Source organism: Salvelinus namaycush, unplaced genomic scaffold (assembly GCF_016432855.1).
Source record: "Salvelinus namaycush isolate Seneca unplaced genomic scaffold, SaNama_1.0 Scaffold1693, whole genome shotgun sequence".
NCBI classification, from domain to species: domain Eukaryota; kingdom Metazoa; phylum Chordata; class Actinopteri; order Salmoniformes; family Salmonidae; genus Salvelinus; species Salvelinus namaycush.
The window spans coordinates 12,900-39,822 of record NW_024058445.1 but is presented as its reverse complement, the minus strand read 5'-3'; the positions used below and the strand labels follow the sequence as shown (position 1 = coordinate 39,822).

Here is a 26,923-nt window from a genome sequence, read left to right as displayed (position 1 = left end):
AACAGAGTTACAGGTCAGGTGTATTAACAGAGCTACAGGTAAGGTGTATTAACAGAGCTAGAGGTAAGGTGTGTTAACAGAGCTAGAGGTAAGGTGTGTTAACAGAGTTACAGGTCAGGTGTATTAACAGAGCTACAGGTCAGGTGTATTAACAGAGCTAGAGGTAAGGTGTGTTAACAGAGTTACAGGAAAGGTGTGTTAACAGAGTTACAGGTAAGGTGTATTAACAGAACTAGAGGTAAGGTGTGTTAACAGAGCTACAGGTAAGGTGTATTAACAGAACTAGAGGTAAGGTGTGTTAACAGAGTTACAGGTCAGGTGTATTAACAGAGCTACAGGTCAGGTGTATTAACAGAGCTACAGGTCAGGTGTATTAACAGAGCTACAGGTCAAGTGTATTAACAGAGTTACAGGTCAGGTGTATTAACAGAGTTACAGGTAAGGTGTATTAACAGAGCTACAGGTCAGGTGTGTTAACATAGCTACAGGTCAGGTGTATTAACAGAGCTATAGGTCAGGTGTATTAACAGAGTTACAGGTACGGTGTATTAACAGAGTTACAGGTCAGGTGTATTAACAGAGCTACAGGTCAGGTGTATCAACAGAGCTACAGGTATGGTGTGTCAACAGAGCTACAGGTCATGTGTATTAACAGAGTTACAGGTAAGGTGTATTAACAGAGCTACAGGTCAGGTGTATTAACAGAGTTACAGGTCAGGTGTATTAACAGAGCTACAGGTAAGGTTTATTAACAGAGCTACAGATCAGGTGTATTAACAGAGCTACAGGTCAGGTGTATTAACAGAGCTACAGGTCAGGTGTATTAACAGAGTTACAGGTCAGGTGTGTTAACAGAGTTACAGGTCAGGTGTATTAACAGAGCTACAGGTAAGGTTTATTAACAGAGCTACAGATCAGGTGTATTAACAGAGCTACAGGTATGGTGTGTCAACAGAACTACAGGTCATGTGTATTAACAGAGTTACAGGTCAGGTGTATTAACAGAGTTACAGGTACGGTGTGTCAACAAAGCTACAGGTAAGGTGTATTAACAGAGCTACAGGTCAGGTGTATTAACAGAGCTACAGGTCAGGTGTATTAACAGAGCTACAGGTCAGGTGTATTTAACAGAGCTACAGGTCAGGTGTGTTAACAGAGTTACAGGTCAGGTGTATTAACAGAGCTACAGGTAAGGTTTATTAACAGAGCTACAGATCAGGTGTATTAACAGAGCTACAGGTCAGGTGTATTAACAGAGCTACAGGTCAGGTGTATTAACAGAGTTACAGGTCAGGTGTGTTAACAGAGTTACAGGTCAGGTGTATTAACAGAGCTACAGGTAAGGTTTATTAACAGAGCTACAGATCAGGTGTATTAACAGAGCTACAGGTATGGTGTGTCAACAGAACTACAGGTCATGTGTATTAACAGAGTTACAGGTCAGGTGTATTAACAGAGTTACAGGTACGGTGTGTCAACAAAGCTACAGGTAAGGTGTATTAACAGAGCTACAGGTCAGGTGTATTAACAGAGCTACAGGTCAGGTGTATTAACAGAGCTACAGGTCAGGTGTATTTAACAGAGCTACAGGTCAGGTGTGTTAACAGAACTATAGGTCAGGTGTATTAACAGAGTTACAGGTAAGGTGCGTTAACAGAGCTACAGATAAGGTGTATTTAACAGAGCTACATATAAGGTGTATTTAACAGAGCTACAGATAAGGTGTATTTAACAGAGCTACAGGTCAGGTGTATTTAACAGAGCTACAGATAAGGTGTATTTAACAGAGCTACAGATAAGGTGTATTTATTTAACAGAGCTACAGGGTGATCCATGGAGTCACTGTGTTTAGGGACAGTGAATGTAAGAGGCAAAGTGGACAGCCAGTGTGGAACGGAATGACTGATATTCTATTCAGTTGGTCAACAACAACACAGATAGGATGCAACCTAAATGGCACCCTATTCCCTATATAGTGCACTACTTTTGACCAGAGCCTTATGGGCGCTGGTCAAAAGTAGTGCACTACATTGGAAATAGGGTGCCGTTTGGCCAAAGAGTTCGGAAGTTCCCGGCCAGTGGCACAGGATGGAATGTTATGGGCAGGGCTCTGAGCTCTGGGCTGTGAACAGGAAGCTAGCTGCAGTGTGTGTATGTGTGTGTGTGTTGCCTAGGCTACATATTGTTCTCCATCACACACCACCAGTTATTTCTGGACTCCCAGTCAGCCCCTGTAAGGTCTCATGTACATAATGTCCAGTGAAATGTCCAGTTCTAACCCTATGAAGGACATGACTAGGCCTATACAAGACAGAGCCTACCATTAGTTTATAACAGAAAATACATTCACATAGTTTGGCCATGAGTGTCCACTCAAAAACATATAGGTCCGTGACTCCCCTGGCCAGCCCCACTGTCCTGTGTGATTCTCTATGATCTCAATAAACTGGTTCGCTCGCTCGCACACACACACACACACACACACACACACACACACACACACACACACACACACACACACACACACACACACACACACACACACACACACACACACACACACAGCCAGATGTTGCACAGAAGTAGTTAATGTTTTACTCTATTCCTGTGGTGTCTGTGAGTTAAAGACGTATTGAGCCAATTAGAGATGAGGAAATATACTGAGATGAATCCCAGGCCCTGCTGTTATTGAGTTAGACAAAGAAACCAGACTGGTTCTGAGCAGAGGTCAGTCTGGTTCTGGCCTCACCATTACTCATGAAACACCATATTGCAACCGTTTTCTATCTGTTCATACTTATACATAGAGAAATAAGGGATTTATTTCTGACTAACATGTTCCCTCAGAAACCTATTATAGGCTGTCACAACAGCTAGCTGGTGGGCCGCTGCCAAGTAGGCTATGTATGATGCATTGTCATATATCAACATGGCATTACACTAGTCACTAGATACCTGACACAAACCGTCACAGGCACCAGCAGTTTTACACTACTAGACCACAGGCCTATACTGAGATCATTTAAAACCCGTTAAACGATTACATTGTTGTTATTATGGGGTTGAACTCATTTCTTGAGAAATATAAATATCCCACATATGTGAAGTGTATTATCGCCCACTGTAGCCTGCATACCCAAACGTGTTCGCTGTCAACCTGTCACAAGTAGCATCACTTTCCGTGTCAGCCCAGCTCGCGACTTCCCGGGATGAAAACAATAACAGCAAATCCCAGCGAAAACCCAGTACCCATTATGTAAGCACACCTCACTTACCGTCAAAATAACGTGGAACACCGTACGGCTATCGACACGTCAAGCCCGCTTTCCCGTGTTCTTATTTACGGTGAATTGTATGTACTATAACCAAGTAGCAGTAGCTAGCTACATGTTTATTTCCCGACGTCTGATCATGGACGACAGATCCGCATGGGCCGTGCCCCACCGAAGGTCTGTGGACTCCCAGCCGTGTTCCAGCGCTCTTTCGCGGCGGCACTGTTTCGCTCCCCTTCCAGTCTCCCGTCTGTCAAATGTCAGCCGTAAAATCTGGTTCTCGATCCGAGGTTGCGATGTCATCTGTTAGATTTCATAGCATTGGTGGATAAACTCCGTTAGTTTCTACCGAACCGTTACTTGACGTGCCAGTCTGCAGTAAAGAAAGCGCTCCTCTTTTCTTAATTATTTAGAAGACCCCATATCCGCTGCACTGTTTCCGCTCCTGTGGCAGCAACAATGAATACGTTCCTATTTTTGTAGCATCTCTCCTTGGTGACAGGTCGGAACGGTGCCAGCATATCGAGATTTTAACTCAACACTTTTCCAAAAATCAACCCTTGAATCTCGTTGAGGAACTTTCTAAAAGGCTATATCTGGTAAGCCGTGCGCTAGCTGGCGCGGCATAACGTTGTTTGGACCAGTGGCATCAGTTAGTATACGAGCATAGTGGATGAAAGTAGGCTAGATGTATCACTAGCACTATGAGGAAGCAGCGACAAGATGTTAGCAGATGGACGGAGGGATTTGGTCAATCTCACTTTTATAATCCCTGTAGCGTAACAAAGGAGCCAGTCAGATGTTTTTCCAACAACATCAGGCTTCTGGGTCAGGTTTAAAAAGGCACCACAAATGGTTAATAAACATATTTTTTATTTTATTTCAGTGTATTCAAATAAATTTTTCTACAAAATCTATGTACACAAGTTAGAGTTAACATAAGGTGTTGTTGACAACAATATATACAAAACATGTTTACCTTTTTACATCTTTAGACAGTTTTTTAGCAAGGCTGTGGAACAGGGAGTAAGTGACTGGGGTGATTTTAAATGTGACCCCTGGATACATCTAGTATTCCCTGTGGTAAATATGATTTCCTATACAGTGTAATAGTATTCCTATGGTAAATATGACTTCCTATACATGATACAGTGTAATAGTATTCCTATGGTATAGGTCAGGACATCATATGACATCACAGTGTTTCCCCTATACTAATTTAGCAGTGGCGGCACACCACATCGTTGCTGCCACTCCCAAAAATATGACTTGCTGCCACTCTCCCCAAAAAACATATATATTTTTTCTATGTAGAAAAGCTCATGGAGTGATAGATTTTTTATTAAGAGTATCTTTGAGAACAAAAAAAAGAATCACCAAAATAAAAACTAGTCAGGGAGAATAAAAAGTTCCCCTAAAATATCATGTCACGGGGCCCCCATTGATTCTGTTATAATGTTTGAGTCATTCAGACAGCATAAGAACAAGGCAGAAGAACACGGCATAAGCCATGGCAAAATGTGTAGAATTGCAGGACATTTGTTTTTAAAGTGAGCATTTTTCTCTTAGCACCATGACAAAATGTGTAGAATTGCAGAAAATTTGCTTTAAAAACACCAAAATGTCTCTGCTCATTTTCGGTCGGAGACCGTGCCATTGGCCACACCCACTACACTAACTTGGTCACCGCTGCTGAAGAAAATACTTGGGGAAACACTATCTTATACCATCAATTATGTCTCCTAATACACATCACATAGGACCTGATAGGCTGTTATACCATGCAGTATAGAGGACCTGATAGGTCACTATACAGTTCAGTATTGAGGACCTGATAGGCTGTTATACCATGCAGTATAGAGGACCTGATAGGTCACTATACAGTATAGTATTGAGGACCTGATAGGTCATTACACAGTTCAGTATAGGAGGACCTGATAGGCCGTTACACCGTGCAGTATAGGAGGACCTGATAGGCCGTTACACCGTGCAGTATAGGAGGACCTGATAGGCCGTTACACCGTGCAGTATAGGAGGACCTGATAGGCCGTTACACCGTGCAGTATAGGAGGAACTGACAGCCCGTTACAACGTGCAGTATAGGAGGACATGATAGGCCGTTACACCGTGCAGTATGTGTTGATGAGGTGCCGTACCATCTCAGTGTTTCCACTGGCCTGGTAGATGATTGACAGGTTGAAGGCTATCTCTCTACGCAGGTCTACCTGGTCAGCCTCAATACCCTGTAGGAGAGAGATGAGGAAGAGATGAGGTGGGTCTGTAGTATATACCTCTAGTGTAAGAGGAGGGAAGCTGAGAGCCTTGTGGTAATAGTGAATGGAGAGGTGTGTCTGTAGTATATACAGTTGGAGTCGGAAGTTTACATACACTTTAGCCAAATACATTTAAACTCAGTTTCATAATTCCTGACATTTATTCGTAGTAAAAATTCCCCGTCTTAGGTCAGTTAGGATCACCACTTTATTTTAAGAATGTGAAATACCAGAATAATAGTAGAGAGAAGGAGTTATTTCAGCTTTTATTTCTTTCATCACATTCCCAGTGGGTCAGAAGTTTACATACACTCAATTAGTATTTGGTAGCATTGCCTTTAAATTGTTTAACTTGGGTCAAATGTTTCAGGTAGCCTTCCACAAGCTTCCCACAATAAGCTAGGTGAATTTTGGCCCATTCCTCCTGACAGAGCTGATGTAACTGAGTCAGGTTTGTAGGCCTTCTTGCTCGCACACGCTTTTTCAGTTCTGCCCACAAATTGTCTATAGGATTGAGGTCAGGGCTTTGTGATGGCCACTCCAATACCTTGACTTTGTTGTCCTTAAGCCATTTTGCCACAACTTTGGAAGTATGCTTGGGGTCATTGTCCATTTGGAAGACCCATTTGCGACCAAGCTTTAACTTCCTGACTGATGTCTTGAGATGTTGCTTCAATTTATCCACATCATTTTCCTCCCTCATGATGCCATCTATTTTGTGAAGTGCACCAGTCCCTCCTGCAGCAAAGCACCCCCACAACATGATGCTGCCACCCCTTTGCTTCACAGTTGGGATGGTGTTCTTCAGCTTGCTAGCCTCCCCCTTTTTCCTCCAAACATAACGATGGTCATTATGGCCAAACAGTTCTATTTTTGTTTCATCAGACCAGAGGTAAATTTCTCCAAAAAGTACGATCTTTGTCCCCATGTGCAGTTGCAAACCGTAGTCTGGCTTTTTTATGGCGGTTTTGGAGCAGTGGCTTCTTCCTTGCTGAGCGGCCTTTCAGGTTGTCGATATAGGACTCGTTTTACTGTGGACATAGATACTTTTGTACCTGTTTCCTCCAGCATCTTCACAAGGTCCTTTGCTGTTGTTCTGGGATTGATTTTCACTTTTCGCACCAAAGTACGTTCATCTCTAGGAGACAGAACGCGTCTCCTTCCTGAGCGGTATGACGGCTGCGTGGTCCCATGGTGTTTATACTTGCGTACTATTGTTTGTACAGATGAAAGTGGTACCTTCTGGCTTTTGGAAATTGCTCCCAAGGATGAACCAGACTTGTGGAGGTCTACCATTTTTTTTTAATGAGGTCTTGGCTGATTTCTTCAGATTTTCCCATGATGTCAAGCAAAGAGACACTGAGTTTGAAGGTAGGCCTTGAAATGCATCCACAGGTACACCTTCAATTGACTCAAATTATGTCAATTAGCCTATCAGAAGCTTCTAAAGCCATGACATCATTTTGTGGAATTTTCCAAGCTGTTTAAAGGCACAGTCAACTTAGTGGATGTAAACTTCTGACCCACTGGAATTGTGATACAGTGAATTATAATTGAAATAATCTGTCTGTAAATAATTGTTGGAAAAATGACTTGTGTCGTGCACAAAGTAGATGTCCTAACCGACTTGCCAAAACTATAGTTTGTTAACAAGACATTTTTGGAGTGGTTGAAAAACAAGTTTTAATGACTCCAACCTAAGTGTATGTAAACTTCTGACTTCAACTGCACCTCTAGTGTAAGAGGAGGGAAACTGAAAGCCTTGTGGTAATAGTGAATGGCGAGGTGTGCCTGTAGTAGATACCTCTAGTGTTATAGGAGGGAAGCTGAGAGCCTTGTGGTAATAGTGAATGGCGAGGTGTGCCTGTAGTAGATACCTCTAGTGTTATAGGAGGGAAGCTGAGAGCCTTGTGGTAATAGTGAATGGCGAGGTGTGCCTGTAGTATATACCTCTAGTGTAAGAGGAGGGAAACTGAGAGCCTTGTGGTAATAGTGAATGGCGAGGTGTGTCTGTAGTATATACCTCTAATGTTAGAGGAGGGAAGCTGAGAGCCTTGTGGTAATAGTGAATGGCGAGGTGTGTCTGTAGTATATACCTCTAGTGTAAGAGGAGGGAAACTGAGAGCCTTGTGGTAATAGTGAATGGCGAGGTGTGTCTGTAGTAGATACCTCTAGTGTTAGAGGAGGGAAACTGAGAGCCTTGTGGTAATAGTGAATGGCGAGGTGTGTCTGTAGTAGATACCTCTAGTGTTAGAGGAGGGAAGCTGAGAGCCTTGTGGTAATAGTGAATGGAGAGGTGTGCCTGTAGTATATACCTCTAATGTTAGAGGAGGGAAGCTGAGAGCCTTGTGGTAATAGTGAATGGCGAGGTGTGCCTGTAGTATATACCTCTAGTGTAAGAGGAGGGAAACTGAGAGCCTTGTGGTAATAGTGAATGGAGAGGTGTGTCTGTAGTAGATACCTCTAGTGTAAGAGGAGGGAAGCTGAGAGCCTTGTGGTAATAGTGAATGGCGAGGTGTGCCTGTAGTATATACCTCTAGTGTAAGAGGAGGGAAGCTGAGAGCCTTGTGGTAATAGTGAATGGCGAGGTGTGCCTGTAGTATATACCTCTAGTGTAAGAGGAGGGAAACTGAGAGCCTTGTGGTAATAGTGAATGGAGAGGTGTGTCTGTAGTAGATACCTCTAGTGTAAGAGGAGGGAAGCTGAGAGCCTTGTGGTAATAGTGAATGGCGAGGTGTGCCAGGCCCATCTGCTGCAGGGCCCGTCCCAGGTTGTACATGCTTTCCTGGCAGTGCCCACGCTGCTCCACGTAACGCCACAGGAACGAGAAGCCCTGCCACAACACACAGACACACACGTTATGACACAAAACACATACACATAGGGTCTACACACACACACACGACACACAGGGTCTACACACACACAGGGTCTACACACACATACAGGGTCTAAACACACACACGACACACAGGGTCTACACACACATGACACATAGGGTCCACACACACACACAGGGTCCACACACACACACAGGGTCCACACACACACACACAGGGTCCACACACACACACGACACACAGGGTCTAAACACACACGACACACAGGGTCTAAACACACACACACACGACACACAGGGTCTAAACACACACACACGACACATAGGGTCCACACACACACACACAGGGTCCACACACACACACGACACACAGGGTCTAAACACACACACACGACACACAGGGTCTAAACACACACACACGACACACAGGGTCCACACACACACACAGGGTCCACACACACACACACACACACACACACACACACACACACACACACACACACACACACACACACACACACACAGATATAGGGTCTACACACAGACACACACACAGACCGAGGGTTACAGGCTTACAAAAGGGGTGACTGTATGACTTTATAACAGGTTTTATAGCACAACCACACCACATGAACACATACATCCTATAGGTTCTACACACTTCTATGGGACACAATAGGAGTCTGACCTGCAGTATCAGCGGGTGGCGTTTAACCACAAACTTCTGAGACGCCATGTGGAAGAAGGTGAGGCCAACACACAGACTGTACAGAGGTTCATCTGGCTTAGCCCTGAACGCCTGAACGTACTGACCTAGAGAGAGAGAGACAGGGAGAGAGACAGAGAGAGACAGGGAGAGAGACAGAGAGAGAGAGAGAGACAGAGACAGGGAGACAGGGAGAGAGAGAGAGACAGAGACACAGAGAGAGAGACACAGAGAGAGAGACACACAGAGAGACAGGGAGAGAGAGACACACAGAGAGACAGAGAGAGAGACAGGGAGAGAGACAGGGAGAGAGACAGAGAGAGACACACAGAGAGACAGGCAGAGAGACAGGCAGAGAGAGAGACAGACAGAGAGAGAGAGACAGGGAGAGACAGGAGACGGAGAGAGACAGAGACATTAATTCCTACTTGGATTCCACATTAACCTGGATGTGCAATAACCATTCCCCTGGCTAGAAGGCCATAGTTTTATGTAGTATGCATCCGTAGTATGCATCAGTAGTATGCATCTGTAGTATGCATCAGTAGTATGCATCTGTAGTATGTATCTGTAGTATGCATCTGTAGTATGCATCTGTAGTATGCATCTGTAGTATCTGTAGTATGCATCTGTAGTATGCATCTGTAGTATGCATCTGTAGTATCTGTAGTATGCATCTGTAGTATGCATCTGTAGTATGCATCTGTAGTATCTGTAGTATGTATCTGTAGTATGCATCTGTAGTATCTGTAGTATGCATCTGTAGTATGCATCTGTAGTATGCATCTGTAGTATGTATCTGTAGTATGTATCTGTAGTATGTATCTGTAGTATGTATCTGTAGTATGCATCTGTAGTATGTATCTGTAGTATGCATCTGTAGTATGTATCTGTAGTATGCATCTGTAGTATGCATCTGTAGTATGCATCTGTAGTATCTGTAGTATGCATCTGTAGTATGTATCTGTAGTATGCATCTGTAGTATGTATCTGTAGTATGCATCTGTAGTATGCATCTGTAGTATGCATCTGTAGTATGCATCTGTAGTATGCATCTGTAGTATCTGTAGTATGCATCTGTAGTATGCATCTGTAGTATGCATCTGTAGTATCTGTAGTATGCATCTGTAGTATGCATCTGTAGTATGCATCTGTAGTATCTGTAGTATGTATCTGTAGTATGTATCTGTAGTATCTGTAGTATGCATCTGTAGTATGTATCTGTAGTATGCATCTGTAGTATGCATCTGTAGTATGTATCTGTAGTATGTATCTGTAGTATGTATCTGTAGTATGCATCTGTAGTATGTATCTGTAGTATGTATCTGTAGTATGTATCTGTAGTATGTATCTGTAGTATGTATCTGTAGTATGTATCTGTAGTATGTATCTGTAGTATGTATCTGTAGTATGTATCTGTAGTATGCATCTGTAGTATCTGTAGTATGTATCTGTAGTATGCATCTGTAGTATGCATCTGTAGTATGTATCTGTAGTATGCATCTGTAGTATCTGTAGTATGTATCTGTAGTATGCATCTGTAGTATGTATCTGTAGTATGTATCTGTAGTATCTGTAGTATGTATCTGTAGTATGTATCTGTAGTATGCATCTGTAGTATCTGTAGTATCTGTAGTATCTGTAGTATGTATCTGTAGTATGTATCTGTAGTATGCATCTGTAGTATGCATCTGTGTGGTCATACCGAGTGCGTGTTTGAAGCTGCCAGACACCAGTGCGTTGTGTCCACTGAGAACACACAGGGCGTGGTTGTCTGGGTTCTTCATCATCAGACGCAGACAGAACCGATGATGACGCACGTCCTGGGAGTGAAGGGTCACCTGGTGGGAGAGGACAGGGAGAATGAGTGAGCTGGTGTGTGTGTGTGTGTGTGTGTGTGTGTGTGTGTGTGTGTGTGTGTGTGTGTGTGTGTGTGTGTGTGAAGGATCACCTGGTTGAATACATTCCACAGCATGGGCCACTCCTGCTTCTCCATCAGCGTCAGCCTACAAACAGATGGAGGTTAGAGGTCAATATGGTCCCCACACACACTCAAAATAAGCCCTGGTGCACCTCCTGATCTAACACACATGGAGTGTATATGACAAGGAGGAAGCTGTTTCTCTCTAGATGTTTCTGGAGTCAGTAGGACAGCCAGTCAGCAGTACGGACAGCCAGTCAGCAGTACGGACAGCCAGTCAGCAGTACGGACAGCCAGTCAGCAGTACGGACAGCCAGTCAGCAGTACGGACAGCCAGTCAGCAGTACGGACAGCCAGTCAGCAGTACGGACAGCCAGTCAGCAGTACGGACAGCCAGCCAGCAGTACGGACAGCCAGCCAGCAGTACGGACAGCCAGCCAGCAGTACGGACAGCCAGCCAGCAGTACGGACAGCCAGCCAGCAGTACGGACAGCCAGCCAGCAGTACGGACAGCCAGCCAGCAGTACGGACAGCCAGCCAGCAGTACGGACAGCCAGCCAGCAGTACGGACAGCCAGTCAGCAGTACGGACAGCCAGCCAGCAGTACGGACAGCCAGCCAGTAGTACGGACAGCCAGCCAGTAGTACGGACAGCCAGTCAGTAGTACGGACAGCCAGTCAGCAGTACGGACAGCCAGTCAGTAGTTACGGACAGCCAGTCAGTAGTACGGACAGCCAGTCAGTAGTACGGACAGCCAGTCAGCAGTACGGACAGCCAGTCAGTAGTTACGGACAGCCAGTCAGTAGTACGGACAGCCAGTCAGTAGTACGGACAGCCAGTCAGTAGTACGGACAGCCAGTCAGTAGTACGGACAGCCAGTCAGTAGTACGGACAGCCAGTCAGTAGTACGGACAGCCAGTCAGCAGTACGGACAGCCAGTCAGCAGTACGGACAGCCAGTCAGCAGTACGGACAGCCAGTCAGCAGTACGGACAGCCAGTCAGCAGTACGGACAGCCAGTCAGCAGTACGGACAGCCAGTCAGCAGTACGGACAGCCAGTCAGCAGTACGGACAGCGAGTCAGTAGTACGGACAGCGAGTCAGTAGTACGGACAGCGAGTCAGTAGTACGGACAGCCAGTCAGTAGTACGGACAGCCAGTCAGTAGTACGGACAGCCAGTCAGTAGTACGGACAGCCAGTCAGTAGTACGGACAGCCAGTCAGTAGTACGGACAGCCAGCCAGTAGTACGGACAGCCAGCCAGTAGTACGGACAGCCAGCCAGTAGTACGGACAGCCAGCCAGTAGTACGGACAGCCAGCCAGTAGTACGGACAGCCAGCCAGTAGGACGGACAGCCAGCCAGTAGTACGGACAGCCAGCCAGTAGGACAGCCAGTCAGCAGGACAGCCAGTCAGCAGGACAGCCAGCCAGCAGGACAGCCAGTCAGCAGGACAGCCAGTCAGCAGGACAGCCAGTCAGTAGGACAGCCAGTCAGTAGGCCAGTCAGTCAGCAGGACAGCCAGTCAGCAGGACAGTCAGTCAGTAGGACAGCCAGTCAGCAGGACAGCCAGTCAGTAGGACAGCCAGTCAGTAGGACAGCCAGTCAGTAGGACAGCCAGTCAGCAGGACAGCCAGCCAGCAGGACAGCCAGTCAGCAGGACAGCCAGCAGGACAGCCAGTAGGACAGCCAGTCAGCAGGACAGTCAGTAGGACAGCCAGTCAGCAGGACAGGCAGTCAGTAGGACAGCCAGTAGGACAGCCAGTCAGCAGGACAGCCAGTCAGCAGGACAGCCAGTCAGTAGGACAGCCAGTAGGACAGCCAGTCAGTAGGACAGCCAGTCAGCAGGACAGCCAGCCAGTAGGACAGCCAGCCAGTAGGACAGCCAGTCAGCAGGACAGTCAGTCAGCAGGACAGTCAGTCAGCAGGACAGCCAGTCAGTAGGACAGCCAGTCAGTAGGACAGCCAGTAGGACAGCCAGCCAGTAGGACAGCCAGTCAGCAGGACAGTCAGTCAGCAGGACAGTCAGTAGGACAGTCAGTCAGTAGGAACAGCCAGTAGGACAGCCAGTCTGACCTGATGTAATCGTAGGCCTTGCGGTAGTTATGGTCCAGGAAAGCAGCCGACAGACCAAAGAACTCCAGCTCTTTCCTCTTCACCTAAACAACACATCACTGTCATGTAGATTTAACCAACAAAGTGCTAACAATACATTTAGAAAGATAGAACAATAAATGAGTCATTTTTACAATACATTTTCTTTATAATGAACAATGTCTTCATTTTAACGACAGGAAGAGAAAGTGCCAGAAGGCCAGCTGGTTCCTCTTTACCTTGACGTCATAGAAGGAGTAGAACTCCAGAGAAGAATCCACCAGCAGCTCTGCCTCTTTAAAACGCTTCATCTCACACAGCGTACACACACACCTCACCAACAGTAACCACCAGTCCTCCCGGGACAACACACTGGTCTTACCTGGGGAGGGAGGGAGGGAGGGAGAGAGAGAGAGGGAGGGAGGGAGGGAGGAGAGGGAGAGGGAGGAGAGGGAGGGAGGAGAGGGAGAGAGAGAGGGAGAACATCACTTAATCGTTTCTCTTTTTCGGTCTGTAATCTCTCAGTACATCTGTAACATGTGATCCATCAGAGGAGTCTTACCACTGATGTCCTGGTAGGGTCTGTAATCTCTCAGTACATCTGTAACATGTGATCCATCAGAGGAGTCTTACCACTGATGTCCTGGTAGTGTCTGTAATCTCTCAGTACATCTGTAACATGTGATCCATCAGAGGAGTCTTACCACTGATGTCCTGGTAGTGTCTGTAATCTCTCAGTACATCTGTAACATGTGATCCATCAGAGGAGTCTTACCACTGATGTCCTGGTAGGGTCTGTAATCTCTCAGTACATCTGTAACATGTGATCCATCAGAGGAGTCTTACCACTGATGTCCTGGTAGGGTCTGTAATCTCTCAGTACATCTGTAACATGTGATCCATCAGAGGAGTCTTACCACTGATGTCCTGGTAGTGTCTGTAATCTCTCAGTACATCTGTAACATGTGATCCATCAGAGGAGTCTTACCACTGATGTCCTGGTAGGGTCTGTAATCTCTCAGTACATCTGTAACATGTGATCCATCAGAGGAGTCTTACCACTGATGTCCTGGTAGTGTCTGTAATCTCTCAGTACATCTGTAACATGTGATCCATCAGAGGAGTCTTACCACTGATGTCCTGGTAGGGTCTGTAATCTCTCAGTACATCTGTAACATGTGATCCATCAGAGGAGTCTTACCACTGATGTCCTGGTAGTGTCTGTAATCTCTCAGTACATCTGTAACATGGGATCCATCAGAGGAGTCTTACCACTGATGTCCTGGTAGGGTCTGTAATCTCTCAGTACATCTGTAACATGGGATCCATCAGAGGAGTCTTACCACTGATGTCCTGGTAGGGTCTGTAATCTCTCAGTACATCTGTAACATGTGATCTATCAGAGGAGTCTTACCACTGATGTCCTGGTAGGGTCTGTAATCTCTCAGTACATCTGTAACATGTGATCTATCAGAGGAGTCTTACCACTGATGTCCTGGTAGGCTGCCTCCTGGTCACCGATGTCTGACACCAGGTCCTTAGACACCTTGACCAGACGCAGGTGTCTGACCCCCGACCACATGCTGGCTCTGACACACACCTGTGCCCGCGTCATAGCCACCTGAATGACAACACAGTAGGAACAACATCAGTGTGTGTGTGTGTGTGTGTGTGTGTGTGTGTGTGTGTGTGTGTGTGTGTGTGTGTGTGTGTGTGTGTGTGTGTGTGTGTGTGTGAGAGAAGCCTACCTTCAGCAGCATAGCCAGCATGGTCAGCATGGTATCCAGGTAGTCATCCAGTCGGCCTTGGGAACGCAGCAGAGTAGAGCGGTGCAGCAGCAGCTTCAACTCCTGGACCACACACACACACGGGGATAATCAGTACACACACCCTGACACCCTCCCCTCCCTCCTCCCCCTCCACCTGCCTGCTGTGCTGCGGAGGCGTCCTGTGCCAGTGTGTCTGGGTCGTACATGGGCTCCAGGGCCTTGAGGGCACAGAGAGGTCGACCCAGCTGCTGCTGCAGAGTAGACAGACACAGCCTGGCCTCCAGGTGAAGAGGAGCCATCTGTACTACCTTGTTGTAACTCGTCACTGCTACCTCCATGTGGCCCAGCGCCTTCAGACACTCTGGAGACACACATCAATTAACACGTTAGGAACTGTTGAGATGACGGAGTTGTAACGCGGTACGACGACAGAGTTGTAACGCGGTACGACGACAGAGTTGTAACGGGGTACGACGACAGAGTTGTAACGGGGTACGACGACAGAGTTGTAACGGGGTACGACGACAGAGTTGTAACGGGGTACGACGACAGAGTTGTAACGGGGTACGACGACAGAGTTGTAACGGGGTACGACGACAGAGTTGTAACGGGGTACGACGACAGAGTTGTAACGGGGTACGACGAGAGAGAGTTGTAACGCGGTACGACGACGGAGTTGTAACGCGGTACGACGACGGAGTTGTAACGCGGTACGACGACAGAGTTGTAACGGGGTACGACGACAGAGTTGTAACGGGGTACGACGACAGAGTTGTAACGGGGTACGACGACAGAGTTGTAACGCGGTACGACGACAGAGTTGTAACGCGGTACGACGAGAGAGAGTTGTAACGGGGTACGACGACAGAGTTGTAACGGGGTACGACGACGGAGTTGTAACGCGGTACGACGACAGAGTTGTAACGCGGTACGACGACAGAGTTGTAACGGGGTACGACGACAGAGTTGTAACGGGGTACGACGACAGAGTTGTAACGCGGTACGACGACAGAGTTGTAACGGGGTACGACGACAGAGTTGTAACGGGGTACGACGACAGAGTTGTAACGCGGTACGACGACAGAGTTGTAACGGGGTACGACGACAGAGTTGTAACGGGGTACGACGACAGAGTTGTAACGCGGTACGACGACAGAGTTGTAACGCGGTACGACGACAGAGTTGTAACGGGGTACGACGACAGAGTTGTAACGCGGTACGACGACAGAGTTGTAACGGGGTACGACGACAGAGTTGTAACGCGGTACGACGACAGAGTTGTAACGCGGTACGACGACAGAGTTGTAACGCGGTACGACGACAGAGTTGTAACGCGGTACGACGACAGAGTTGTAACGCGGTACGACGACAGAGTTGTAACGCGGTACGACGACAGAGTTGTAACGCGGTACGACGAGAGAGAGTTGTAACGCGGTACGACGACAGAGTTGTAACGCGGTACGACGACAGAGTTGTAACGCGGTACGACGACAGAGTTGTAACGGGGTACGACGACAGAGTTGTAACGGGGTACGACGACAGAGTTGTAACGCGGTACGACGACAGAGTTGTAACGCGGTACGACGACAGAGTTGTAACGCGGTACGACGACAGAGTTGTAACGGGGTACGACGACAGAGTTGTAACGGGGTACGACGACAGAGTTGTAACGCGGTACGACGACAGAGTGTAACGCGGTACGACGACAGAGTTGTAACGCGGTACGACGACAGAGTTGTAACGGGGTACGACGACAGAGTTGTAACGCGGTACGACGACAGAGTTGTAACGGGGTACGACGACAGAGTTGTAACGCGGTACGACGACAGAGTTGTAACGGGGTACGACGACAGAGTTGTAACGCGGTACGACGACAGAGTTGTAACGGGGTACGACGACAGAGTTGTAACGCGGTACGACGACAGAGTTGTAACGCGGTACGACGACAGAGTTGTAACGGGGTACGACGACAGAGTTGTAACGCGGTACGACGACAGAGTTGTAACGCGGTACGACGACAGAGTTGTAACGGGGTACGACGACAGAGTTGTAACGGGGTACGACGACGGAGTTCTAACGCGTTACGACGAGAGTTCTAACGCGTTACGACGAGAGTTCTAACGCGTTACGACGAGAGTTCTAACGCGTTACGACGAGAGTTCTAACGCGTTACGACGAGAGTTCTAACGCGTTACGACGAGAGTTCTAACGCGTTACGACGACAGAGTTCTAACGCGTTACGACGACAGAGTTCTAACGCGTTACGACGACAGAGTTCTAACGCGTTACGACGATGCCGTTATAATGCATTACTATGATGCCGTTATAATGCATTATAAGACCTGTCAGGAGGCCCCTTTTATGCATTATTATCATCTCATAATGATCCGGACAAAATAACAGCCAGTTTGAGACAGTTGACTGTGTGTGTGTGTGTGTGTGTGTGTGTGTGTGTGCGTGTGTGTGTGTCTACCAGCGTGTCGGAGCCAGACAACAGCCAGGTTGTATCTCTCAGAGCAGACCAGGGCAGAGAGGAGAGGCAGGGCTGAGTTGTACTCTCCCTCGTCCAGGAAGGCCTCAGCCACGTCCAGGTACAGATCCCCCAGCTCCTCTGGGCTCTGCTCCATCAGAGACGTCAACATGGACTGGGGGGTAGAGAGGATGATGGAATGTCCATTTATACATTCAGAAACAAAGATTATAAGGTGTGATATTTGGTAGGAGTCTATGTGTTCCCAAAGCAGATAGATACGTTGTGTGGTACTCACATCCAGAGGTCTGTAAACATGCTGGTGGATCAGACAGACCATGAGTTTCACTCTGATGTCCACTGGTACATGGTCTGGAACTACCACCTGTCTAACCTCCCCTGGAGAGGGAGAGATATGGAGAGAGAGGGGAGGAGGGAGAGAGCGAGAGAGAGAGAGGGGAGGAGGGAGAGAGCGAGAGAGAGGGGAGGAGGGAGAGAGCGAGAGAGAGGGGAGGAGAGAGAGAGGTGAGGAGGGAGAGAGCGAGAGAGGGGAGGGAGCGAGAGAGAGAGGGGAGAGAGAGAGCGAGAGAGGGGAGGGAGAGAGGGGAGGAGGGAGACAGCGAGAGAGGGGAGGAGAGAGAGAGCGAGAGAGGGGAGGAGAGAGAGAGCGAGAGAGGGGAGGAGAGAGAGAGCGAGAGAGAGGGGAGGAGAGAGAGAGCGAGAGAGGGGAGGAGAGAGAGAGCGAGAGAGGGGAGGAGAGAGAGAGCGAGAGAGAGAGAGGGGAGGAGAGAGAGAGCGAGAGAGAGGAGGAGAGAGAGAGCGAGAGAGGGGAGGAGAGAGAGAGCGAGAGAGGGGAGGAGAGAGAGAGCGAGAGAGGGGAGGAGAGAGAGAGAGAGAGAGGGGAGGAGAGAGAGAGCGAGAGAGGGGAGGAGAGAGAGAGGTGAGGAGGGAGGAGGGAGAGAGCGAGAGAGGTGAGGAGGGAGAGAGAGAGGTGAGGAGGGAGAGAGAGAGGTGAGGAGGGAGAGAGAGAGGGGAGGAGGGAGAGAGCGAGAGGGGAGGAGGGAGAGAGCGAGAGGGGAGGAGGGAGAGAGCGAGAGGGGAGGAGGGAGAGAGCGAGAGGGGAGGAGGGAGAGAGCGAGAGAGGGGAGGAGGGAGAGAGCGAGAGAGGGGAGGAGGGGGAGAGAGAGGTGAGGAGGGAACAGAGAGAGGGTGAGGAAGAGAGAGGCATAAGAGAGTTCTGCATAGAAATGTTACTGGCTCTCCACACTGACAACTTATCAAAACCAACACTTCATAATGAAGTCCTAGATCCAGACAGTAGGACAGACTTCATAATGAAGTCCTAGATCCAGACAGTAGGACAGACTTCATAATGAAGTCCTAGATCCAGACAGTAGGACAGACTTCATAATGAAGTCCTAGATCCAGACAGTAGGACAGACTTCATAATGAAGTCCTAGATCCAGATAGTAGGACAGACTTCATAATGAAGTCCTAGATCCAGACAGTAGGACAGTAGGACAGACTTCATAATGAAGTCCTAGATCCAGACAGTAGGACAGTAGGACAGACTTCATAATGAAGTCCTAGATCCAGACAGTAGGACAGACTTCATAATGAAGTCCTAGATCCAGACAGTAGGGCAGTAGGACAGACTTCATAATGAAGTCCTAGATCCAGACAGTAGGACAGTAGGACAGACTTCATAATGAAGTCCTAGATCCAGACAGTAGGACAGTAGGACAGTAGGACAGTAGGACAGACTTCATAATGAAGTCCTAGATCCAGACAGTAGGACAGACTTCATAATGAAGTCCTAGATCCAGACAGTAGGACAGTAGGACAGACTTCATAATGAAGTCCTAGATCCAGACAGTAGGACAGACTTCATAATGAAGTCCTAGATCCAGACAGTAGGACAGACTTCATAATGAAGTCCTAGATCCAGACAGTAGGACAGTAGGACATACTTCATAATGAAGTCCTAGATCCAGACAGTAGGACAGTAGGACAGACTTCATAATGAAGTCCTAGATCCAGACAGTAGGACAGACTTCATAATGAAGTCCTAGATCCAGACAGTAGGACAGACTTCATAATGAAGTCCTAGATCCAGACAGTAGGACAGTAGGACAGTAGGACAGACTTCATAATGAAGTCCTAGATCCAGACAGTAGGACAGACTTCATAATGAAGTCCTAGATCCAGACAGTAGGACAGTAGGACAGTAGGACAGACTTCATAATGAAGTCCTAGATCCAGACAGTAGGACAGACTTTATAATGAAGTCCTAGATCCAGACAGTAGGACAGTAGGACAGTAGGACAGACTTCATAATGAAGTCCTAGATCCAGACAGTAGGACAGACTTCATAATGAAGTCCTAGATCCAGACAGTAGGACAGTAGGACAGACTTCATAATGAAGTCCTAGATCCAGACAGTAGGACAGTAGGACAGACTTCATAATGAAGTCCTAGATCCAGACAGTAGGACAGTAGGACAGACTTCATAATGAAGTCCTAGATCCAGACAGTAGGACAGTAGGACAGACTTCATAATGAAGTCCTAGATCCAGACAGTAGGACAGTAGGACAGACTTCATAATGAAGTCCTAGATCCAGACAGTAGGACAGACTTCATAATGAAGTCCTAGATCCAGACAGTAGGACAGACTTCATAATGAAGTCCTAGATCCAGACAGTAGGACAGACTTCATAATGAAGTCCTAGATCCAGACAGTAGGACAGACCTCCAGTCTCACCAGGCTCCTCTGTTGTCGCTGTTTTCATCTTCTGCTCCTCCTCTGGGTTCTCCTCCTCTGCTTCCATCTTCTTCTGCTCCTCCTCTGGGTTCTCCTCCTCTGCTTCCATCTTCTTCTGTTCCTCCTCTGGGTTCTCCTCTGCTTCCATCTTCTTCTGCTCCTCTGATTCCATCTTCTCCTGTTCCTCCTCTGGGTTCTCCTCCTCTGCTTCCATCTTCTTCTGCTCCTCCTCTGATTCCATCTTCTCCTGCTCCTCTGGGTTCTCCTCCTCTGCAAGGTCTGGCTTAAGTTCTCCTCTCTCCAGGACGATCCCGCAGAACTGGACTAGAACCTGAGGAGGGAAAACACTGGTGTCACACATACACACACACACACACACACACACACACACACATACACACACACACACCTGAAGAGCCTTGCCGTGTTCGTGGTTGGCGATGTAGAGCTCAGCAGCCATGTTGATGCTCTCGTCTGTCACCAGCTCTGGGTGTCTCCTCAGGGCCTCCTCCATCACCCCCATGGCTGACGGCAGGTCACTACTCTCATAGTAGCTTCTGGAGAGAGAACACACACATCACCGTTACACACTGAACCTAACACACATCACCGTTACACACTGAACCTAACACACATCACCGTTACACACTGAACCTAACACACATCACCGTTACACACATCACCGTTACACACTGAACCTAACACACATCACCGTTACACACTGAACCTAACACACATCACCGTTACACACTGAACCTAACACACATCACCGTTACACACTGAACCTAACACACATCACCGTTACACACATCACCGTTACACACTGAACCTAACACACACTGAACCTAACACACATCACCGTTACACACATCACCGTTACACACTGAACCTAACACACATCACCGTTACACACTGAACCTAACACACATCACCGTTACACACATCACCGTTACACACTGAACCTAACACACATCACCGTTACACACTGAACCTAACACACATCACCGTTACACACTGAACCTAACACACATCACCGTTACACACATCACCGTTACACACTGAACCGTTACACATCACCGTTACACACATCACCGTTACACACTGCACCTAACACACATCACCGTTACACACTGAACCTAACACACATCACCGTTACACACTGAACCTAACACACATCACCGTTACACACATCACCGTTACACACTGAACCTAACACACATCACCGTTACACACATCACAGTTACACACTGCACCTAACACACATCACCGTTACACACTGAACCTAACACACATCACCGTTACACACATCACCGTTACACACTGCACCTAACACACATCACCGTTACACACTGAACAGAACACACATCACCGTTACACACTGAACCTAACACACATCACCGTTACACACTGAACCTAACACACATCACCGTTACACACATCACCGTTACACACTGAACCTAACACACATCACCGTTACACACTGAACAGAACACACATCACCGTTACACACTGAACCTAACACACATCACCGTTACACACTGAACCTAACACACATCACCGTTACACACATCACCGTTACACACTGAACCTAACACACATCACCGTTACACACATCACCGTTACACACTGAACCTAACCCACATCACCGTTACACACATCACAGTTACACACTGAACCTAACACACATCACCGTTACACACTGAACCTAACACACATCACCGTTACACACATCACCGTTACACACTGAACCTAACACACATCACCTAACACACATCACCTAACACACATCACCGTTACACACTGAACCTAACACACATCACCGTTACACACTGAACCGAACACACATCACCGTTACACACTGAACCTAACACACATCACCGTTACACACTGAGCCTAACACACATCACCGCTACACACTGAACCTAACACACATCACCGTTACACACTGAACCTAACACACATCACCGCTACACACTGAACCTAACACACATCACCGTTACACACTGAACCTAACACACATCACCGTTACACACTGAACCTAACACACATCACCGAACACACATCACCGTTACACACTGAACCTAACACACATCACTGCTACACACATCACCGTTACACACATCACCGTTACACACATCACCGTTACACACTGAACCTAACACACATCACCGTTACACACTGAACCTAACACACATCACCGAACACACATCACCGTTACACACTGAACCTAACACACATCACCGTTACACACTGAACCTAACACACATCACCGTTACACACTGAACCTAACACACATCACCGCTACACACAGAACCTAACACACATCACCGTTACACACATCACCGTTACACACATCACCGTTACACACATCACCGTTACACACTGAACCTAACACACATCACCGTTACACACATCACCGTTACACACATCACCGTTACACACATCACCGTTACACACTGAACCTAACACACATCACCGTTACACACTGAACCTAACACACATCACCGTTACACACTGAACCTAACACACATCACCGTTACACACTGAACCTAACACACATCACCGAACACACATCACCGTTACACACTGAACCTAACACACATCACCGTTACACACTGAACCGTTACACACATCACCGTTACACACTGAACCGTTACACACATCACCGCTACACACTGAACCTAACACACATCACCGAACACACATCACCTAACACACATCACCGTTACACACTGAACCTAACACACATCACCGTTACACACATCACCGTTACACACATCACCGTTACACACTGAACCTAACACACATCACCGTTACACACATCACCGTTACACACATCACCGTTACACACATCACCGTTACACACATCACCGTTACACACATCACCTAACACACATCACCGTTACACACTGAACCTAACACACATCACCGTTACACACTGAACCTAACACACATCACCGAACACACATCACCGTTACACACTGAACCTAACACACATCACCGTTACACACTGAACCTAACACACATCACCGCTACACACTGAACCTAACACACATCACCGCTACACACTGAACCTAACACACATCACCGTTACACACTGAACCTAACACACATCACCGTTACACACTGAACCTAACACACATCACCGTTACACACATCACCGTTACACACTGAACCTAACACACATCACCGTTACACACATCACCGTTACACACTGAACCTAACACACATCACCGTTACACACTGAACCTAACACACATCACCGTTACACACATCACCGTTACACACATCACCGTTACACACATCACCGTTACACACTGAACCTAACACACATCACCGTTACACACTGAACCTAACACACATCACCGTTACACACATCACCGTTACACACTGAACCTAACACACATCACCGTTACACACTGAACCTAACACACATCACCGTTACACACATCACCGTTACACACATCACCGTTACACACATCACCGTTACACACAGAACCTAACACACATCACCGCTACACACTGAACCTAACACACATCACCGTTACACACTGAACCTAACACACATCACCGTTACACACTGAACCTAACACACATCACCGTTACACACTGAACCTAACACACATCACCGAACACACATCACCGTTACACACTGAACCTAACACACATCACCGTTACACACATCACCGTTACACACATCACCGAACACACATCACCGTTACACACTGAACCTAACACACATCACCGTTACACACATCACCTAACACACATCACCGTTACACACATCACCGAACACACATCACCGAACACACATCACCGTTACACACTGAACCTAACACACATCACCGTTACACACTGAACCTAACACACATCACCGAACACACATCACCGTTACACACTGAACCTAACACACATCACCGTTACACACTGAACCTAACACACATCACCGTTACACACTGAACCTAACACACATCACCGTTACACACTGAACCTAACACACATCACCGTTACACACTGAACCTAACACACATCACCGTTACACACTGAACCTAACACACATCACCTAACACACTGAACCTAACACCCTGTTGCTTGTGTGTATTGTCTGTGTCTATACAGGTGTGAATGAGTTTGTACAGTATCTGGTTGTGTATCTGTGTACACGTGCATGGCGGACTAGCCTCACTTGGCCATGTCTCGTGACAGCTGCATGAAGTGCTCTCCGTCACTAGGGGGCAGTAGGTTGAGGATACGGCGGTACCCGTCCATGGACTGCTTGTGTTCCCCCACCTGCTCATACAGGCTGCAACGTTCCCATAGGTAGCGCACATTACTGGGGTCATACTTAATGGCTGAGAGAGAGGGAGGGAGACACAGACAGACAGACAGACAGACAGACAGACAGACAGACAGACAGACAGACAGACAGACAGACAGACAGACAGACGAAGAAACAGGGATAGAGAAATGTGTTAGGAGACAGTTATTTCAGTGAGGTTGCCATTGATTGATTGAAATTCTTAGATAATTAAAATGAGTAGCTCAAGCCGGAGACAACATTAGTTGGCCATCAGTATCAACTAGCAGTAACTAGCAGTAAATCAATCAAATAAATAACATATTTTAGCAGTTTGAGGTCAGCGGTCAGAGGGCCGGGGTTAGAGGTCAGGGGTCACCTCACCTTTGGTGTAGCAGATGATGGCCTGCCTGATGTTGTCCTGCTCCAGAGACATGTCGGCCAGCTTGACCCACTCCTCACAGTCGCTGGGGTTGAGATGGGCAGCGATCAGGCCAAACTGTAGAGACTTCTCCATGTCCCCCTGGTCTTCATAGATCATAGCCAGGGTGGAGAAGGGCTCGTAGGCCAGGGGGGCTGGTGGGAGAACGGTGAATAGAAGGGTTAGGTGGGATTCAATTTTAGTCAGCGTTTAACAGGAAGGCCTGCCTCATTGACACTTCCTGGTTAATATATATATTTTTAAAGACAACTTTGATGAATTCAGATCAGTCAGTAATGCTGCATTCATGACAAGTCGGAAACTCTGAACCTTCCAGTTAAAATTAACATAAGCTATTTGGGTAGAGCTACCTATTGGATGATTCTGATACTTTCCAAGTGGGAAATTCAAATATCATCTTTCTCAGAGTTTTCAGTTTCCTAGTTACAGCATGTCCTGAATGCAACATAAGTCTTTACAATGACTTTTGTGAATTGAGATGTCTACTACAGCAGTGTCTAGTGACAAAGAAATGCCCTGTCTCTTCCTTAGTCTGTTCCTCCTCTGTCCTGGAATACTACCCATCCTGTCTGATGATCTCCTCTGTCCTGGAATACTACCCATCCTGTCTGATGAGCTCCTCTGTCCTGGAATACTACCCATCCTGTCTGATGATCTCCTCTGTCCTGGAACACTACCCATCCTGTCTGATGATCTCCTCTGTCCTGAACACTACCTACCCTGTCTGATGATCTCCATACACATCAGGACGGCGTCCTCCTTGTCTCCGCGGGCGTAACGGATGTTGGCTTCTCCCATGAGGCCCCTTAGGGCCCGGGGCAGCTTGCTGCGGTTACGTCTCTCCTGAACAGTACACAATCACCATCAATAGTCCCATGTCAACAAACACTGCAGCATGACCAAGTGTAACAGAGGTGGTTCAGTGAACCAGGCTCAAATGGTGACTAGACTAACTTTGCCTGAGACTAGCCATAATTCAACTAGTATCGCATACACAACACCTCTATCGTCAAACTATGGCTAACATTGCGTTAGCTCCCTGATCTAATGTCAAGGCTCAGAGGGCTAACAGTCTTGTGAACCCTGTTAGAATGACGACCGCCCTTTATCTCATTTTCACCTTCATCATCTTCTTGTTCTCTCGGTTAAGCTCCATTTCCAGAGCAAAGACATCCCCAGCTGAGGGGCCTTCCTCATCTCCTTTAACTTCAACCTTCCTCTCCTCCTCTGAATCCTCCTCTTCCTCCTCCTCTTCTTCATAATCGTCATCGTTGTCTTCATCCTCCTCCTCCTCCTCTTCCTCAGTCTGTTCAGTCTCTGTTCCTTCCCCCATCATCGAGGCAAAGGCCTCCTGGACAGAGGGGCTGACACCTTCCTCAGGATCCGCTGGCAAGGACAGAAGAGGTGGATAGTTGGCATAAAGCAATGACTTGACTGGAATTGCGTAAGAAGACATGAAGAGTGCCTAGGCTTTAGCTCAGCGGGCTAATATACGATTGTGGGAAGCAGAAGATCCGTGTTCCGAACCCAAGCAGTCACACATGACTGAACAAGTGGAGACACACACCTGCGGGCCGTTTTTTGGAACATTTTCTCGGACTGCGGCCGTGGGAAGTGCTGGGGAGAGTGTCATCTGGTCCAATCTCTTCATCTTCCTCTAAACGTCCTTTGTTCGATACCTGAGAGAAGAGATCCGAGATGAGCTTCTTTCAACACAGGCATTTGTGAAAGGCGTTCCAGTAGCACATATTATATCATTGCGAGCTCCAAAACTTGTACACAAGTTTGATCTTTTCAACGTTAATACAGCATGCAGAGTGGATGTCCCACTTACCTTCAATTTAGCTTTTCTTTCCTCTCTCCGTATTTCAAAGTCCTCGAATGAAATCCTTCCCTCCAGGTAGTCAATGAGCTCTGAGCTGAACCCCGACATCTCACCGACTAACTAAAACGATTTTTGGTGTTTAAATACACGTAAAACAATGATGATAATTCTCATTGTAAACATTTCATTTTGACAACACGAGTGGCACTGGCGACTGTTAATGACGTATTTCAAAACGACGGCAGTTCTTCTTCG

The 26,923-nt window shown here is 47.3% G+C and overlaps 1 protein-coding gene across 1 annotated transcript; it reads right to left on the bottom strand.

Moving 5' to 3' along the window:
* Nucleotides 1-4,137: 4,137 nt before the first annotated feature.
* Nucleotides 4,138-26,875, bottom strand: LOC120037314 (general transcription factor 3C polypeptide 3-like). The gene is made up of 20 exons (XM_038983474.1): nucleotides 26,678-26,875; nucleotides 26,411-26,522; nucleotides 25,964-26,229; nucleotides 25,563-25,686; nucleotides 24,786-24,977; nucleotides 24,291-24,456; nucleotides 20,514-20,661; nucleotides 20,093-20,435; nucleotides 17,641-17,741; nucleotides 17,346-17,517; nucleotides 15,031-15,233; nucleotides 14,852-14,953; nucleotides 14,589-14,724; nucleotides 13,343-13,485; nucleotides 13,086-13,168; nucleotides 11,042-11,096; nucleotides 10,796-10,931; nucleotides 9,073-9,197; nucleotides 8,226-8,378; nucleotides 4,138-5,515 (listed from the first exon to the last, which is right to left on the bottom strand). The coding sequence occupies exons 1-20, from the start codon at nucleotides 26,774-26,776 to the stop codon at nucleotides 5,393-5,395; spliced, it is 2,982 nt and encodes a 993-aa protein (XP_038839402.1). The 5' UTR covers nucleotides 26,777-26,875; the 3' UTR covers nucleotides 4,138-5,392.
* Between the last annotated feature and the right edge of the window lie 48 nt (nucleotides 26,876-26,923).